Below are 16991 nucleotides of genomic sequence, written 5' to 3' on the forward strand. Positions count from 1 at the left end.
AAACAATGGTAGATTAAGCTAATAGCTTTGCCTTTTCAGAAGGCGAGGAGATATTACCGCGCTCCCTAGTGGCAGTAATTGAAAACTGCACCTTCTTTGGAGCAGTCCTGCAGACATCCTGGACTCCTTCAGTCGCCAAGGACTAGTTTTGGTCTTGGCCCTCACTCCTGTGCCTGACTGTGAGCCCCAGCATTGCCAAAGTTACTATGGCTCCTCTGCCCCTTGCAAAACTGGCTCACTCACTGCGGTGCCTGTGCCCCCTTGGCGGGGGTCTGGATGTCTTGCCCTCGCTCTGCTAATCCCATTTCCTGGCAGGCTGGACTCCAGTTCACCGAGAAGTCTTGACTCTAAATGGACACCCTTCTTGGAGCCAGTGACCAGCCACCTTCCTGGTAGTGAGAACTGCTGGCCCCTTAGTCCTGTATAGACCATCGATATCAGAAATATGATCTTGGAGATGCATTTGGGGTTGCTCCGCTCTGTCTGTGGACCAGGATAAATCAGGGCAGCCTGTCTTCCTGCTGAGTCGTCTGTGAGTACCCAGCATGGCAGCTGGTGTGTTAAATAGGGCAGAGGGAGGGGAAGACCAGAGAGGGAATCTAGATACCCAATTTTGGCTTTTGGCTGGGCGCTCTCTGGGTGATTTGTGTTTTTAGGTCAGTTTGCAGGCACTGAAGGCCGTCAGTGGCTCTTCAGTTTCTTCCCGTGCAGTGCTAGGTCCCCATGGAAGGCAGTCAGGGTCAAAGTCGGCTGTCTGTCCTCTGGTCCTTGGCCTGTCCTATCTAGGTGACACCCATCAGGAGGGTTCTGGCTTCACTGGACTACAAGGCCAGGACGTTTGCCAGTGAGCAGGAGAATCTCTTTCGGAGGAAGGGGGGTTTCCGCACAGTGCTGGGGTCGTTTTGCAGCTGCTGTGAAATGGTGGGTCTGTTCATCCTGGGGGTGTGAGCTGCATTTCTGCCTACCTCCTCTAATAGCTACAAATCAGGAATCAGCAAGTCTCCTTAGGGCAGTGATCTGAGGCTGGCTGGGCCTGCAAGAATGAGTGAAAATGACAGGTCTGACTGGTGAGTGCAAGGTCCCTCTATTCTGTGGCCTTCCTGTCAAGGCAAACCCTACACTGACCTGCCTCCTCCCCAGCTGGGGATCAAAGAAATGATATGTTAGGTAACCAGTGGGATACCTCTCAGACTTAGGCCTAAGTTAGCTGTAAGTACACAGCCTACCTGCCTGCCCACCTGTGCCCCTCCCTCCCTCTTTTCCTCCCTCCCTGCCTTCCTCTCTTCTTCTCTCCATCCTTTCCTTTCTTCTTATGCACTAAAATCCCACTCCTGCCCACAGAGCACACCATTGCTTTTAAACTCTGCATATGTTTAAACAAACCTCCAACCTCTAGTAGGATACATAGAATAATTCAGTATATTAGATATTCCACCCTATTTTCCTGCCCTGATATATTTCATTTCACATTTCCTCACACTTATTTTTTAAAGCAGCTAGATAAATTGGTTTTGAACTTTCTTTTTGAGGTCAGAGGTGCCTCTCACAATTTACCAAGAGGTAAAGAACCACTCTGTGTCCCCGGCTCAAAACACAACCTACACACAGCCTTGGTAGTATCTCGGGAGGGGTTGGGACTCTGAAACCCACCACCTGGGCTGAATAAAGATCCCCAATGTTGCGCTATGAGCATCTCATGGTCATTAATAAGTCATCTATTCCCAAATACCATACCGTTACCAACTTTCTGAAATGTTTGGTAGTCGGCATTTGAATTTAAAGGTGGACTTAGCAGTGGCTGCGATTCTGTCGCTGAGGGTTGGTCATGGTCAGCTGCAGTTTAACCAGCCCTGTGCATGTGCTGGCTCGTGATCACTCTCCTCTGTCTTCACCTTCCTGTTCTCCTCCTCCTCCTCCATCTCTATTTCTTCCTCTATTTCTTTCCCTCCTTCTCTTCTTCCTCTGTCTTCTTATCTCCTCCCCTATCTTCTCTCCTCTTTGCTCTCCATCTTCATTTCTGTCTCTTCTTCCTCCTCCCTAGATAATTTACTCTCAGAAGGCTATTCAGGCTTGGAAGACACATGCACATTATCATCTCTGAAGCTGTGCTTCTGCCCAAGGAAGGCCTTGCTTTCTTATTCTCTGATGCCAGCTTGCAAGACCCCACACAAACGCACCCCCACCCCCACCCCAGGCTTGGTATGCACAGGCAGCTGGGCACGAGCTCTTTCATGATCACTTTTCTCCAGTGGGACTCATGGCACACCATGCTGTGGTGGAGAAGCATGCACACCCATAACTGATCGCCTTCAGTACACTCAGCGGGCTGCCTCATACATTGGATTTGACACATATGTGGATCATTTCCATTCCCTTCTGCCCATAATATAAAAATATTTTCAGTAATGTTAATGAAAAAGTAGTAATTGTTTTCTCAACTCATTCTTCAGTTTTAAAGCAATGGACAGATTTAAAGGACAGTGTTTTTTTTTTTTAAAAGAAAAAAAAAGACTAACATCCAACTTTAAGATCGTCAAATACAATAAAAATACTCTGGTGTGAACTCAAATTTTTACTTGCCAAGCAAATTCTTAAGCTTTACAGTTCACAATCTGTTTTATTCATAAATTTTTAAACACAAGCAAAAAAATCTTAGTGGACGGGTATCACATTAGAAAACAGAATTGAAGTAATGTGAACCCTGAACTTTCATTTTTACAGTTGTTTCCGTCATGTTTATTTTTAGCTTCCTGTTTAAATGTGGGAATGGGTATTAAGTGCCAGGAGGGTTGGAGACATGAAATGTGTCTGAGAGAGAAAGAAGGATTCTGAGCCACTACACACTCACTCCCACGGGGAGCACACGCCCTTTGTTTCTGAGCTCCATGACTGTGTAAGTAACATGTGCATGGGTGTGGGAGAGCATGCGCCGCACATGTGTGGTGGTCAGGGGACGGCCTCAGGAGTTGGTCCTTGATTTTTTTTTTTTTTTACACCTCGCTTGGGACACAAAGACCAAACGAAGAAAGAGAACATCAGACCAATCTTTATGAACATTGATGCAAAAATACTCAATAAAATTCTTGCCAACCAAATCCAAGAACACATCAAAATGATCATTCACCACCATCAAGTAGGCTTCATCCCAGGGATGCAGGGATGGTTCAATATACGGAAATCCATCAATGTAATCCACTATATAAACAAACTCAAAGAAAAAAACCTCATGATCATTTCATTAGATGCTGAAAAAGCATTTGACAAAATTCAGCATCCCTTCATGTTAAAAGTCTTGGAAGAGCAGCAATCACACTTAACCATTGAACCATCTTTCTAGCCCCAAGTACATCCTTGAGGAAAGAAAAGTCTAAGTCTATGGTGGATATAGATGCTCAAGTCTGTGACCTCAGTGCTCAAGAGGATCTCAATGTCGACCCTAGCCTGGGTTACACAGACCCTGTCTCCAAATCCATCCATCCATCCATCCATCCATCCATCCATCCATCCATCCATCAAAAATTTTAAACATTCTGGGCCAGCAGATCTTCATGACAATGGGCACAGAAGCAAGGTTCCAAACCCCTGTCTAATTTGGTCAAGTTGTCCAGTCAATCCTACCATTTACTGATCTAACACGCCATTCAGCCAGGAACCTGGACCCCATCTGCCTGGCAGGGCATGGAAGTCTATCCTTAGCCATCACTGTAGTTTATGAAGCAGACTGATTGTGGCTCCTTCAGCTCAGGAGAAAAGCTTTGCCAGAAAAATGTAAAGACTAGGAAACATGCAATGACATCTCTGCTTTAGGCAGGATTAGAAACAGGACTCAGATTCCCTTCTCTTGGGAGAGAGCAAGGCGATTTCACAACCCTAATAGGACAGAGCGTTTGATGGCTCCCAGATGACAAATTAGAATTCAAATGAACTTTAAGGATGATCCCAAGTCTTTCAGGTCATTGTCTGCTGAAAAAAAAAAAAACTTTTCCCACAGTGTCCACATGACACCTGTAAGAGGGCCACACTGCCCGTTACAGGGGCTTTTTTTTTTTTTCGTCATCTACTCTCAGAGCAGCTTTTTGAAAATTCGGTCTCTTTTACGAAGTGCTGCACAGCTCTGGGTACCTTGGGAGCTACTCATAGAACCACTTCATGAGCTCTGAAGCAGATCCCATCCCAATGTAAATCTCTGCAACACAGTCAAGACAAAAAAAACAAAATTCATGGCCATTTCTAGAGAAAAGATAAACACTTACCTGTTCCCACGCCTTGTCCACAAGCACTTGACTGGATAAAGATGCAGAACACCAGGAAAATGGAGATTTGGAGGGGATTTCCCATGTCTCTGGCCTCACCTGGGGTCTGAGGTCTTCTTGCTAATGTCTAGAACTAAAGAGACCAGAGTGCTTCTTGGTGCTCAGCTGGGGAAGGCCCCCATTAATTATTAACCTTAAAACACGTTACCTAGAATTTGAACACTTTCTTTACCTTCCCAGTCCAAATCTATCAATATCTAGATTGACCCACAGAAGCACTTTTTAATCTTGATACGTTTTGGAAATAAAACACCTCACCAGGTCTTCTTTTCTCTTGAGCCAAGCTCATAGTTCAGAATCAATCAATTGAGAGTCAGTGTGCTGTGTTTGGACATTTGATCAAAGGTCAGCTAGGTGACCTCTGTATTATTGCCTGCTTTACCCCCCCATAGCACTTGAATGGGAGGTGGTGTCATGGTCCTAGTCTTTCTAGTCGCATGTCAATCCCAAAGAGAGATGAAAGCTCCCATCCCCAAGGACTCTGCTTCCTGTTGAGTTCAGCCATGTTTCTGGCACCTGTGGTGTAATTGTGATGGGGCAGAATGTCTTATAGCTGAAAGAGGAGCTGGAGCCTGGTGAGGTCAGGTTAAGAAGGAACTGGGTGAGAAGCAAAGACCAGAGTCTTGCTGAGGGCCCCGTTGAGAGATACCCCAGAATAAACGCACTCACTGGGTTAATTAATGTCCAGCCAAGAGTAGAGGGCTGTGGAGCAAGCTCATTCAGCAAAAGCATGCAGGAAAGAGGGTGTGATGTGCGCTCTTGCAGAGTTCTTGGCTCTCTAGTATGATTTAAATTCTATTTGTTGATTTAGTATGGACACACTGAACAAATAAATGCTGTGTGTTGAACACCACTGTGTACCAGGCGCTGTTGTTGGCTTTAAAGAATAGTTAAGTGAATAAAGTAGGCAAGCAGTCCAGTCCTTGTGGAGTTTACGTGCCATGGGCGATGTGGGCATGAGAAGGATTATATGGTAGAAAGCAGAGATGCATGTTTGAGAACTATTTGGCTGGGAACATAGCTCAGTTGGTAGAGTGCTTGCCTAGCGTGCGTGAAACCCTGGGCTGGATCCCTAGTACAATGGCTTTGGTGGTACATGCCTATAGCCCCAGCATTCAGGAGGAGGTGGGAGTGTCAGGAGTTCAAGGTCATTTCTGACTCCACAGTGAGTTCAAAGTCAGCCTGTGCTAGATGACACCTGGCAATACAAAATAAAGTACAAATAAATACCAGGGATGATGGAGAAGGCAGTGGTTTAAACAGAGTGGTCAAAGTGAATCTTGCTCAGAAGTTGTACCTGAAACCAAGGCTTGAGGGAAGTGAAGGGGCCAGTCTGTGGGGAGAAAAAGTTTCAGACAGTTAAGGCAAAGGTCCTGAGGTTGGAACATGCTTGGTGTGTGATGGCCCGTGAGCAGGGAGACTCCTCTGAAGGGGGTACATAAAGGACTCAGACATATAGAACAAAAGAGCAAATAATTTGATCTGTGTTGTTTTGCATGTGAGCAAGGCTAAAGAGGAGAGCTGACTGAAGAGTGATTGAGCCAGGGAGCTTTTGACGATGGCTGGTGTGATGTAACCCTGGGCCCGGATGGAGGCTGGGCTGTTGTTTAGAAGTGGGACTACTAGACTCCCTGGATTGCTGGGAGGGAGGAGGTGAGAGGGGAGTGAAGAATGATTGGAGGCTTTGGGGTTCAGCAAATAGATGAATGGGGTTACCATCCACGGAAGCGATGAGTGAAACAAGTCTGGCAGGGGGATGAGGAGCAATTCAGGTTTTGCTCTGTGGCGGGCTTGTGAGTTGGCTCTTAGACACTCCAGTGGATGGTAGAAATAGTTAGCAGACAAAGTGCCAACTGTTGTCTGCTAATGGCTGGCTTAAAAGCTCTCTGAGAGAGCTGGGGAGACAACTCAGGGAGGAAACTGCTTGCGGTACAAGCACAAGGACCTGAGTTTGATCTCCTAAATCCACATTTTAAAAGAGCCAGACATGAGCATGTTCTTGTAAACCCAGTGCCTGGGAGGCAGGGCCAGGCTGATCACTGGGACTTGTTGGGAAGCCAGCCTTGCATAATTAGAACGCCGTGGGTCCCCGTGAGAGACTCAAGATGGAGACTGATTGAGAAAGACAACGGATGCCAGCATTTGACGCCCACAAGCATGTACGCACGCAGCTGTGAATGGTCTTGATCCCAACCCAAACCTGTGTGCTCTGTGTCTGAGCTTCCTTCCTGAAACACGGGGGCCATCCTGGTTCCTGAAGGCCTGGGTTCTGGATTTGGGGGTGTCTCCTTCCTGTTTTGCATGGTTAAGCAGGCTCCACTTCCACTTTTTCACATTAAACATTTAAATCTTCAAACCCCTAAGACCATTTGGCCTTGGGTCCCTCTTCCATCACCCTGTTATCCTCTCTTCTGGATATTGCAGCAAGCACTCCCAATCCCTACCTCCTTCTGCAGGTAAACTTAGCAAATACAGTGAGCCTGCCTGTCTCCTGGCTCTGGTATCTGTGCAGAATGTTACATAACACCAGCAACATCTACCATCTCATCTCTAAGGTGGGGATAGCACAGCCTGAGATAATATTTTACGATACTCACTTACTTTCCCCTAACTTGTCCTTTCTCCCACATAAGAAGGATAAAGTAAAATAAGTCTATGTAGAGTTTATCTTCCTAAACCACGAGGTCCCAGGCTAGGGAACCACTAACTGACCAAGACCAGGAAAGGACTAAATTTCTTTTTTTCATTTGAATTTTATACATAAATGATATACATATAATGTATGTATAGTATGTATTACATGTAATGCATTTAAATAAAATATACCCCCTTTCCTTCTCCTCCAATGTCCCCACAACCACCATTACTTCCTAACTACATGTGCTCTGTCTTAAAAGCTAAGTCTATTTATTGTTGTCCATATACGCACACATGTTAGACATCCCCCTGGAGCAAGGGGATCCCCAAAGAAAACTGATCCTCTCTCCTTCAGCAGCCATCAGCTACCAGTAGCTCCACAGACATTACTGGCTGCCCCTGTTGTTCTTGGTTAACCTCCAGAACTTGATGGTAAGAGTCTGTTAGTGACGGTACCACACCCTTGAGTCCTAGGACATGGAAAAACCGAGCTGGGCTAAAATGTTTTAAAGGGACACAAAGGGGTCTTCCACCCTCATCACTGGAAAGACAGCATCCAAACCTTAGAGGTGGTGGGGGGAGGGAGACTTGCCCCTGGAATTGAGAGCAGAGGGGATGGTCCCTTGCTTTGTAGAAAGCCTGGGAGCAGGTAAGACCTAGATAGAAAATGCTCTGTGTGCGCCATCATGCAGAAGGGCGTTCCTGGCCTTGGGTTGGAGCCATGCTGAGCCTTCCAAGTCAATAGGTCAAGATGACAACAGGATAGACAGACAGACAGACAGACAGACAGACACTCAGTATCCATCTTGTGAGTAAATTATAGAGGACTAAGTACTTGCCCTTCAACTCATACCCAAGTACTGTGTCTGATCCAGAACTGTGGTATAACTGGGGTTGGACAGGAAGGATAGAGAGAAAGAACCCAGGGACGCCTGAAAACAAGCATTTGGAGCCATTGCTTCAGATGAGCTATAGACAGCAAAGGTGCTTGTGTATCAGCATATGTAGACTAAGAGTCACACCTCTATACAAGTCCATGACGAGTGTTAGAGATCCATATGTGGGGTGAGTGCCTTGTTCATAAAGGAGGTACAGTGAATCACAGTGACTTATTTTGGGCTCATCCCAGGAACAACTGAATTAACTTCTCCTGAGCTAAAGTAAAATCTACAGCCAAGATGCTGACTCGGAGAGAGCTGCTTAGATGCACAGTCAGTTGATGAAACCAGCTGAGCCTCTGAGCTCTCTTTGTGCAACATTAGGAGAGAGAGAGAGAGTGTGTGTGTGTGTGTGTATGTGTGTGCGCTTATTCTGCTCAATGCCATGTAAGCAAATAAATGTCCACATGTGGGGGGTGGGGGAGGGGTGTCCAATATAATCTATGAAGATAGTTGCATGAGCGTGATGTGCCCTTAGTAGAAAGAACCACTCCTGGACCTTCAGGGCCTGACTATAATGTCTTAGACACCCTCAATGTATATAGTCAATAGATCCATTCAGCTTTTTCCATGCCTAGAAAAAGACAGCCTGCTTGCCTGCCTGCCTTCCTTCTTTCCTTCCTTCCTTCCTCCTCCTCCTCCTTCCTTCCTCCCTCCCTCCCTCCCTCCCTCCCTCCCTCCCTCCCTTCCTTCCTTCCTTCCTTCCTTCCTTCCTTCTTTCCCTCCCTCTCTCTCCTTCCCTCCCTTCTTTCCTCCTCCTCCTCTTCCTTCCCCCTCTCTCTTCTACCTGACTCTGGGTCTCATATGTCCCAGGCTATAGCTTGAACAGATGACTTGAACCTCTGACCTTCCTGCCTCAGCCTTCCAAATGCTAGGGTTACAAGTGAGTGGCATCATGCCAAGTTTATGCCCCCCTGGACCTAGAACTCAGAGTGTCACTAATTCGCCCCCTGGCCTCTATCAACTGAGCTCCCGGTCCAGTCCTACCTAACAGATTCCTGCCAGCTTTTCCCATGAGTGCAGCCCTAAGGGACTACCACCATCATCCACTTTTTCTAACACAGTTCCTCAAAGACCATTCTAATTTGGGCAACACTGCACTCTGGTTTGTAAAATAATGTTTTTATCATTAAGTTTTTAAAATGTTCCCAATTCTAGCGGCCTTTTAATTTGAAGAGCTCCTTAAAGAAATGCTAATTTCAAGAGTCTGGTGTTTGATGACCTGAAATTAATCTTTTCCTTTAGAGTCACAGTGATAAGAAAACTAATCAGGAAGCAAGAAATAAATACTCTGTGGGGCTGAAGAGGAGCAACCCCAGAGGAGGGAAGGCAGGGACCGAGGTGAAGCTCAACAACGAGGGAAACCACGTACTGTGTTCACATGTGTGCAGGTGAACACACGCGTGTGACTTCAACCTTAGATGGGGCTCCTCTGCACTCTACATGTTGTGTTTTGAGACAGTCTCCCACCAAACCTGAAACTCTGATTAGGCTAGGCTGGTTGGTAAGAGAGGCCCAGGAATTCTCCTGCCTCTGTCTCTCTGGCACTGGGTTTACAAGCATGAGCCCCTCACCCCTGGCTTTTTTATGCGAGTCATAGGGCTTGAACCTATTCCTCGCATTGGTAAGTCAAGTGGTTGATTGACTGAGCCATCTTCCCAGCCTGACTGTACCCTCTCCCATTCTCATCTGGTTTCTGGTTGCCTGGGATGATCTTGGGAGTAAACAACTAAGCTTTTACTGGGTCACCGATTGATCTGGGCGGACATTCTCATATTATGTGAGCAAAAACAAGTGGAGGGCAGCCAAGCACACAGGAAAGCCTCATCCGTGGCATCGGCAGGGAGCACGACCTCACTTGAAAAAGAACTGGACTGGAATTTGCCCCTTCCCTTATCAATGTTAGGAAACAAAGAAAAGGAGAGTAAATAAACAGGTGGGGGGGGAGGCATAGCCTGCTTTAGACTACTTAAAAGAATGAGGTGGTATGAGCATTCAAACTTTTATATACATATATATTTGTTAGTTTGTAAATGCATGGATACATATGGGTATCTGTGGCTCATGTGTAGAGGTCAGAGGTCAACTTGTGGCAGTCAGTTGTCTCCTCCCCTTTGGGTTTGTTGGTTGAACTCAGGTCACTGGGCTTGGTGGCCAGTGTCTTTGCCCTGTGAGCCATCTCAGAGCCCTCTGAACTCACCATTTTGAGCATTTTCAGCATCCATTTATTTACCCAAGGGGTTCACCCTGGTGAGTAGGCGTGTCTTCATATCAGCTGTCTTCTAACTGGTTGTGTGAACTGAGGTGAATTCTGTAAACCATGTCCTCCCACCCCCTTAGCACTGAAGGAGGGTTGGGTTGGAAACCCTCCCTTAGCTCCTTTGTAGACATCTCAGGCTGGGTCAGACAACTGACTCCTCCTATCAGGATTCCAGCTGTGGATGCGAAACAACCAGAAAAAACAGAGGGACAGCTCCAACCCTCCAAGTTCCAGCAGTTTGCTTTTGGGGTTAGACCAGTGGTTCTGAACCTGTTGGTCGTGACCCATTGGGGGTGTGTGTGTGTCACATACCAGATATTCTGCATATCAGATATTTACATTAGGATTCACAGCAACAGCAAAATTAGTTATGGAGCAGCAATGAAACTAGTCTTATGGTTGGAGGTCACCCCAACATGAAGAACTGTATTAAAGGGTCGCAACATCAGAACCACTGGTGTAGATCCTATGTAGCAGTGAAGCATTTTATGATTTGCACAGCCCCAGGAGAATGTTAGCTTTTTGTGTTACACTTAGAAGCAAAGGGGAGTGGATGGTGTCCCCACTGCTTTGAGCAGTGGCGATTGCTGCTCCCTTGGGCTTTCTGGGTTCTTTGAAAGAGCGAGGACATGGTATAGACTTTGTGGCACACCTTCTCTGCATTTTTTATCTGAGTGAGTGCTGCTTGTGCTTGGGGTACTGGGTCCTTCAGAGACCAACTGAGGCACAGGTTGCTGTGTCTGATGGGGTCAAACCAAGAGTTTAAGCAGGAAACCAGCATGGGGCCACTGGCTCTCTTCCTAGGCTCCAGGCTCCTGACCACCAGGCATTCATTCCGGGGAGTTTGTTGTCACCCTGGGTGTCAAATAGAAATGGCCCATGCCTTTCTGTGACAGCAGGTCTACATGCCACGTGACTTAGATCCTCACAAAGGCCTTTTAGGATTAGCACCTGCAATTCATGGCTGCAGGAAGCTGGGAATTGGCTTCCATTTGTTCCCTTTTATTCTCAGCAATCAATTTCAAGTTAGTAGTTGATCTCCAGGGATGCTTAATACCAGGGGCTAACAATTTAGGGGACAACTTCTGAATTGTCTGCACAATGCCAGACTCTATTCGAGTACATCTGAGCTTCAGGGAGGGTCCTGGTTGCAGGCGTTATTACCCTTCTATAGATGGGCAAAGATGAAAGGCAAACAGATTACAGAATTACCCAAATCCTTGCTGTAGTCAGAGGTGGAAAGGGATTTGAACTCTGTAGGTTTGATTCTAAAGTTCATACAACGAGAACACTTTTGTTAAATAGAGTAGGACTTATTTGTGAGATTTCCACACACATCTAAGGTCTTAAAAATGGAATTGTATTTTTTGTAATCCACACACACATACACACATGCGAGCACACACATTTGAGCACATGCATATATCAGATGCATTCTTTTTTTTTTTTTTTTTTGGTTTTTTGAGACAGGGTTTCTCTGTGTAACCCTGGCTGTCCTGGAACTCACTTTGTAGACCAGGCTGGCCTCGAACTCAGAAATCCGCCTGCCTCTGCCTCCCAAGTGCTGGGATTAAAGGCGTGCGCCACCACAGCCCGGCCAGATGCATTCTTATAAAAACAAGTTCTACAGCCTTTTCCCAACTATGTAAAAGAGGGAAGTCCTGTAATGGCACAGGAGACCAGTTGATGGTAGAAAAATATGCAGATATTGTAGGTAGTAGTATGAAATTATATAAGTTATAAAATTTACGTATGTATGTATGTATGTATGTATGTATGTATGTATGTATCCAATAGGAGGGGTGGGACTCAGAGCAAAGTCCCAAGCAGCTTCGAGTTTAACAGGAAGTAGACAGAATGAGGCTGTGCTGCAGGCACCTGCTCCAGTGCCATCATTTGGCATGTGATTTCCTGTAGAAATCTTACCTGGGCACCTTTGAAAAGCAAGGGTTGTCAGGATGGCTCAGTAGGAAAAGACAATTGCTGTCAAGCCTTGTGCCATGAGTTCAATTCCTAGGACCCACATAGTGGAAGGTGAGAACTGACTCCTTTAAGTTGTTTTCTGACCTACACACACATGCTGTGCTTCATTCCTTGGCTTGTGGTTAGGTAGCTTTCTTAAAAGGCTCAGGGCTACTTGCCTTGGGATGGTGCTGCGCATAGTTGACTGAGCCCACCTATATCAATTAAAACATCAAGACAGTTCTCCATAGACCCCATAGGCCAATCTGTTGATGGCAATTTCTTAAGAGAGGCTCTCCTCGAAGACAACTCTAGGCCGTGTTACATTGTCTACTGAAGCTAATTAGGACAATCCCAACCTCTAATATTTACTTTTTGATTTTGGAGTAAATTTCATTAACTATCATCAACTAGATAACTCTAAAATTAAATGAGTCATTTGATCAAGTTCTATAGTTTATGATCTGAGAAAACAATTATTTTGGGGGAGTGGAAACCACCCTGGAGCCTCCTCCCAGTGTTGCTAGGATAGGGCACGAAGGCTTGTGGGTGACTCACCAGAGTGATGTAATACAGGACTTCCCTACAAGTCTATTCTTGGTCTCTCAAACACTGTGTACTGTGTCCCACAGAGAGAGTGTAGCATGTGTGTGTGCCCTGTTGCTATCATGTTTCCAACACTAGAGAGAACTGTTTGCTGGACCCTCCCCAGAGCCCCTCCCCAGGAGGAGTTGGCATGGAACTGCTTCAGTGATTCATCTTGACTGTCAATTTGACTGGATAGAGAAGCACCTAGGGCATTCCTAAGGTCCACATCTGGGTATCTGTGAGGGCATTTCCGAGGCCATTAACTAAAGGGGAAGACTCACCCTGAATGTGAGCTGGAGACCGGAGGCACAGAGGGAGTGGATTCAAAGGAGGAGAAGTACTTACTGACACAGACTGACGACATCCTGCTTCCTGGACATCATTTGCTGAACAACTTGCCCCTCCACACCCTTTCAGAATGATCCCCTGCCTCAGTGCAGTGCCAGGAACAGGCTGAGCATGCGCTTTAATTCCTAAAACCACCAGCCAGCTCAAACATTTCCTCGTTTTAAATTGTTTCTCTTAGGTAACTGTCACAATATCAAAAATCTAACATACCTGCTTCTGAGAGCTTGTGTTTTCTCTTTGGGTTAGATAGATGGGGATTCCCTCAATCTCAGGAGAATTGTTAGCAGGGTGCCTGCGTGGATTGACTGATCAGACTCAGTTTCAATGTGGAAACTGGGGGATGACTCCTGCAGAAGCTTGAAGGCTGGTGGGGAGGAGAGGGCACTCAGCAAGGCTTTACTACAGTCAAGAGCAGAGAGGGTGAACACATCCCTGCTGTCTGCTTGCTAGCTTTCTCCATTCTCATACAGTTCAGGGACCCCTGCCTAGGGAATGGTGCTGCCCACCATGGGATGAGTCTCCTACATCAATCAACTCTTAAGACACTCCCGCCCTAAGACATGCCCACAGGCTAATCTGATGCAGGCCCTCCCTTAATTGAGACCTTCTTCTCAAGTGGTTCTATTTGGTGATGGTTCATGGGCATTTCATGCTAACCAGCACACAAGGCATGAAAGTGTGTGTGTGTATGAAACACCCCTGTGTCTGAAGTAGTGTTTCCCATCTGACCCTGTGGCAGTTCACCTCAGACAACTGACACTCCCTTTTGTGGCTCCCCTTTTCCCTGCTGCCCCTCTCCTTGATCTAATGTCCCCTCCAGATCCCTTATTTTCCTCCCAGGGAAATCTGCTTTGTCCTGGTTTGTCCCTGCAGATCCCTGAGGACAGAGGTCTGGGGTGTAGATGGGATTCCTCTAGGGGACATTTTAGCATCTAGAAATCATAGAGATGCTGAGAGACCATTTTGATTTTGCTGAATTACTTCTTGAGGGTGAATTCTTAGCAGTGACAGTTTTGGTAAATGGGTGAGGTCAGGCTTACCAGTGAATAGATGAGGCAACCTCTAGGCAACTCTCTCCTGGGAGATGTTAGCATTCGGTGTTTTCCTGTTGTTCTTTTAGAATCTGTAAATCATCCTCCTTTCCATGCCTGTGATTTTTATTGAGAATTCATCCTTTTGCACCATGTTTATTACTAACTGTATTTCCCCTGTGGGCGTGGTCCTGTTCTTCTACTCATTTGTCTTTTTGATCTTGACATTTATTCTACAAATTTGAATTAGCTATTTATGATCTTTATAACGTTTGATAGAAATATTTTCCCTCTTTGAAAAAAGTCCTTAGTAGTGCTAATTTTGACAGTGCCACCATTTCAATTACTTCCCATCTAAGAAAGTTAAAATCCCCCCTAAGGGCTGGTAAACAGGGTTTTTTTTTTTCTTTCAATTTTGTGAGTGTCACTCATGATTAGTTTTTTTTTTTAAATATAAATCTTTTATCAATCAATTCTTATTTTGGTGAGTGCTCTGTTTTCCATAACATTTTCTATTATAAAATCAATAAGTGTTTATTATTGAAAAAACAAGGAGTGTAAAGAACAGGAAGAAAACATAATCAGGCCAGTAATTTTGCATCTAAGATGAACGCTTTGGATATTTTGATGCAGATATGTCAAAATGAATATATATCTGTGAAATATAAATATTTCCCAGATACAGCTGCATTGAAGGTTTCTGGGGGAAGGAGAGTTAATTCTAAGACTGTGGTCCCTGGTGGGTCAGCTGTGCTCCAGTGGATGGCCCCGTACCCATGAGTGTATGGCAGCACAAATTAGACTCAGTGAATTATTTTTTTAAAAAATAGGTTATTTGTTTAAGAGGACATGAAGATGAAAGGGATGTTAGGAGAATGAGGGTTTATCTAGAAGAGTTCAGGGGAGGAGTGAGGGTGAATGTGACTGAAATACACTGTATGCATATGTGGCATTCTCAAAGAATTAATACAAATATTATGTTGGCAACTCCACACAGGTCTATAAGTAGAGACCCGCCCCCACCCTCCTTTTCTCACCCGATCTCTTCTGGTATTAGGCCCTTCCTTGTCCCAGACACTGTCATTCTATTTCCAGGTAGCAACCTCCATTTTCAATAAACAAAAATACCATCCTTTAAACTTGTTTATAGTGTTAGAAATATTCAGAAGTACCAAAACCCATAACTGTAAAACAATGTATAAACTTGTTAGCATTGCACATACTGACAATTGATTAACAAGTTTCATTGACATTACATTTTTAAAATATTTTATTTTATGTGTATGGGTGTTTTGCTTGTTTGCACGTTTCTGTACCATATGCATGACGGGTGCCTATGAAGGCCAGATGGTGTCAAATCATCTGGGACTGGAGTTATATACAAATGGTTGTGAGCCACCAGGTGGGTGCTGGGAACTGAACCCATCTCCTATGAACAAGCAGTGTTCTTAACCACTGAGACATCCCTCCAGCTCTAGCACAAACACTTTCAAGAATAACAACTATAGACTATTGAATTCTATAGACATACCACAATCTACTCAATTACCTACTATTTTCATTAGGTTTCCTGCAGTGGGATGCCACTGTTGTGAACAACGGTGCTAGACACACAAAGGATGGCCTGTATTTGTAATTACTTCTTTCATGTAGATTCTTAAAGAATCCACTCTTGTGGCAGTTTTCACACCTATGTATCTATAGTTACTAAATTTTCACATTGAATTGATCTAATGTCCCCTCCTGTCCCCACTACCCTTTGGGCTTCCTTCTCTCCTTTCTTTTTCTGTAAAACTATCCTGCTATTTTTGAAGATACACAACACACACACACACACACACACATACACACACACACCAGGCTGGGAACGTAAGAACCTAGATGTTGCTCAGGTCCTCCCTTCAGTTGTGTCTGCTCCATATTGTGTCACAGTAGCTAGAGAAACAACTAATATGACGTGTGTGTGTGTGTGTGTGTGTGTGTGTGTGTGTGTGTGTGCAATCTTCTTTCTCTGTTTAGCACTCTATCTTTGAAACTTCTCTTTGCTAGTAGCTGTCATAAATGGCACCACCACGTGAGTGTATCACAGTTTGTCCCTTGGACTGGTGGATACTTACATTGTTAATTCATTTTGTTATTGTGCTGATGTGAACAATGTTGCTGTGGGCATTCATTATCTGGGGGCGGGCGCGGGAGGGAGAGAGGAAGGGAGGGAGGGGGTCAGATATTGATATTGTAGTATTTTCTCCCAGGAGTAAAATTTCTGAGCTGTAAGATATGCATCCCTTAATGTTCATAGATGTTGACAATTTATCCTCCAACGTGGTTATCACAATGAACACATCATTAATAAAATGTGAATGTTCTTCCAATTTTTCCACATTATCATCCCACTTCCTGGTGTCAAATGATACCATTTCCATCAGTTTGATGGATGCAAAACAGTAGCTCGTTTTCATTTTCAGCTTTCTGGTTAGCAGTGGAGTTGGATGTCTCTCTGTGTGGGTCACTGGCCGTTCAAATTCCCTCTGCTGTAAACAGCTCACCTCTCTTCTGCTGGCCAGTTGGTGTTTTCTGTACTCATTTTTAGTGCTTTGTCGCTATCTGCAGGGTAGGTATCTCCTCCCACTTTACAGTTCATCCCACCCAGGTGCCTCCTGTACTTTTGATGGATAGAGCTTTGATTCTCTCCCCCCCCCCCCGCCACCCCCCCCCCCCCATGCAGTCAGATTTATAATATTTTCCTTTGGTAACATCTTTAGTGTCTCTATTTCTTCAATTTATTCTTTTAAATTTCACACAAGAAGCAATTCTTGAATCAAAGCTATTCTTTGAGTGGTTGTGATCCTGGAATTACTAGAATTTTCCTTGGTTGGTCACCACACACTGTCATTTAACAGTCTATACTTGCACG

At 45.1% G+C, this 16991-nt stretch overlaps 1 protein-coding gene across 3 annotated transcripts in view; it reads right to left on the reverse strand.

Annotated features, from left to right (window-relative positions):
• Positions 1–4540, reverse strand: part of Lipc (lipase C, hepatic type) — a 128421-nt gene extending 123881 nt beyond the window's left edge. The window contains exon 1 of one of the 3 annotated variants that reach the window (XM_021173401.3): positions 4254–4540. In XM_021173401.3, the coding sequence (XP_021029060.1) occupies positions 4254–4338 (85 nt within the window). In that variant the 5' untranslated portion in view covers positions 4339–4540. The remainder of the gene's footprint in view (positions 1–4253) is intronic. The other 2 variants (XM_021173402.2, XM_085844770.1) reach the window with 2 other exon arrangements.
• Between the last annotated feature and the right edge of the window lie 12451 nt (positions 4541–16991).

This window comes from Mus caroli, unplaced genomic scaffold (assembly GCF_978045245.1).
Source record: "Mus caroli unplaced genomic scaffold, Mus_caroli_1 scaffold_11, whole genome shotgun sequence".
In the NCBI taxonomy this organism is placed as follows: Eukaryota; Metazoa; Chordata; class Mammalia; order Rodentia; family Muridae; genus Mus; species Mus caroli.